This window comes from Parus major, chromosome 21 (assembly GCF_001522545.3).
Source record: "Parus major isolate Abel chromosome 21, Parus_major1.1, whole genome shotgun sequence".
Taxonomy (NCBI): domain Eukaryota; kingdom Metazoa; phylum Chordata; class Aves; order Passeriformes; family Paridae; genus Parus; species Parus major.
Genome location: NC_031789.1, coordinates 1,150,953 through 1,153,341, shown reverse-complemented (window position 1 = coordinate 1,153,341; position 2,389 = coordinate 1,150,953). Strand labels below are relative to the sequence as shown.

The 2,389-nt window shown below is 43.4% G+C and overlaps 1 protein-coding gene across 1 annotated transcript in view; it reads left to right on the top strand.

Moving 5' to 3' along the window:
• Positions 1-2,389, top strand: part of UBR4 (ubiquitin protein ligase E3 component n-recognin 4) — an 89,277-nt gene that overhangs the window by 53,794 nt on the left and 33,094 nt on the right. The window contains exons 70-71 of the mRNA XM_033519360.1: positions 570-657; positions 904-1,260. Of these exons, the coding sequence (XP_033375251.1) occupies positions 570-657; positions 904-1,260 (445 nt within the window). The remainder of the gene's footprint in view (positions 1-569; positions 658-903; positions 1,261-2,389) is intronic.

Genomic DNA, 2,389 nt, shown 5'->3' with positions numbered 1-2,389 from the left:
TATAAAATCTTTCACTGTCAGAAAATGTTATAAAATATTTCACTATCAGAAAATGTTATAAAATATTTCACTGACAGAAAATGATATAAAATCTTTCACTATCAGTGAATGTTATAAAATCTTTCACTATCAGTAAATGTTATAAAATCTTTCACTGACAGAAAATGGTTTAAAATCTTTCACTGTCATAAAATCTTTCACTGACAGTGAATATTATAAAATCTTTCACTGTCAGTGAATATTATAAAATCTTTCACTGACAGAAAATGCTATAAAACCTTTCACTGTCAGAAAATGTACATTTTATGAATTCTTAGGCCCAGCTGAGAGTAGAGGTTTGCAGTTCTTAGTGTTGTGTTCTTGCCCCCACCTCGCCTGTTGGTAATTACATTAAAAATGCTGCTTATTAAATTATTAAATGAAAAATGATTAAATTAATTATTATTAGATCTGTCATTTCCAGTGTGGTTTTCATGGCAGCAGTTGTGTTAATTGGGAATGGCAGTGATTGAGTGGTTTGGGTTTAAAGCAGCAAACACAGGTCCATGTGTGGTGTTCCCTCGTTGCAGCACGTTGTCCGGCCTCGTGGAATTCGATGGTTACTACCTGGAGAGTGATCCTTGCCTCGTGTGCAACAACCCCGAGGTGCCCTTCTGTGTAAGTACCCCTGCAATCACACAGCCATGGAAAATCCTCAGCTGGAAAAGGCCCCCAGGGATCAAACCCAGCCACAACAATCACAACAATCCCACCCTGTCCAACCCCTCCCGCAGCGGCCTCGGGGCCGTGCCCGTTCCCAGGGTGGGGAAGAGCCTTTCCCTGATTTCCAGCCCTGCTTTCCCGTGTCCCTGATGTTTTGGGATGCCCTCAGACAGGTGGTGAATCCTCCCTTTGCCTCCCCAGTACATCAAGCTGTCGTCCATCAAAGTGGACACGCGCTACACCACCACGCAGCAGGTGGTGAAGCTCATCGGCAGCCACACCATCAGCAAGGTGACAGTGAAGATTGGGGACCTGAAAAGGACCAAGATGGTGAGAACCATCAACCTCTACTACAACAACAGGACGGTGCAGGCCATCGTGGAGCTGAAGAACAAGTATGTCCATCGAGTTTTGTGTGCAGTCTCTGGGTTTGATGTGTTCCCTTGGCTTCTTGTTTTCACCCAGGGTTCCTACTCCTCACTCCCAGCTCACATTGGGTGGGATTGTTCTGAATCCCCTTCAGCTGCTGAAGAAAACATCCAGATTTCCTCTGGAGCTTGAAAAATGTCTGTAAAACTGGTGGATTTCTCCTTAGGCTGTTACTCCTTAGGCTGTTCCCATTAGGTGGGATTGTTCTGAATCCCCTTCAGCTGCTGAAGAAAACATCCAGATTTCCTCTGGAGCCTGAAAAATGTCTGTAAAACTGGTGGATTTCTCCTTAGGCTGTTACTCCTCAGTCCCAGCTCACATTGGGTGGGATTGTTCTGAATCCCCTTCAGCTGCTGAAGAAAAGATCCAGATTTCCTCTGGAGCTTGAAAGATGTCTGTAAAACTGGTGGATTCCAACTTTGTCCAGGCTCTCTTTTAAGCACCTGACTTTTTTGTGTGGGAAGCAGTAGTAATACCAAGAGCTCTTCATGGCTAGTTTGACTCCAAAAGGGATTTGGACTTTACAGCATGTCCAGGAATGCTGGAAGCATTAACATTGTTTGTTTGAAGCCACAGAATAGAATTAAAACCAGAAGTTGGATGGTCTCACTCTCTCAGCACTGCTTCACCTACCAGAAATGGCTCCTTTTCAACACTCTGCTCAGTCTGGAGCCAGTCCTGCTTATGTGCTTCCCCTTCTTACTTCTTGAGATGTTCTCACCAGAATCAGATCTCTCTGGCTTAGGGATTAATCCCTGCCCGCCGCTTATTGCTTATTTGAAGTCTTAATCCTCTGTGACATCACAAGTGGCTGCTGTGGAGAGGATTATGATGTCACAAAGAGAGGATTCTGACTTCAGCTTGAGAATAAGCAGTGGGAGCAGATGAGATCTTTAAGAAATAAATATCCTGTTTTCATGCAAATGTCCTTGCTAATAAAAAAATGGAGGTGAAAATCCCTAGAAAATGTCTGTAGAATTAAAGTTTTTCCATGAGGCATCAACAGCTCTTTAATCCCAAACAGTCTCTCTCTATGAAGAGGATAAAGGCTTAAAATGTATTTCTGGCTACATATCATGTCAATACAGAAGCTCAGGAAACGAATCCTAGAACTGCTCCCCATTCATCCCAGTTAAAGGAGATTTGGAGCCGAGACGGTTCCATTTGGCTTCTCCTCACACGTGGGCGGGGAGGGAACTTCCCTGTGGAAAAAAAAACTTATTTTCCTTTCTTTTTCCTTTTTCCTTTTTCCTTTTTC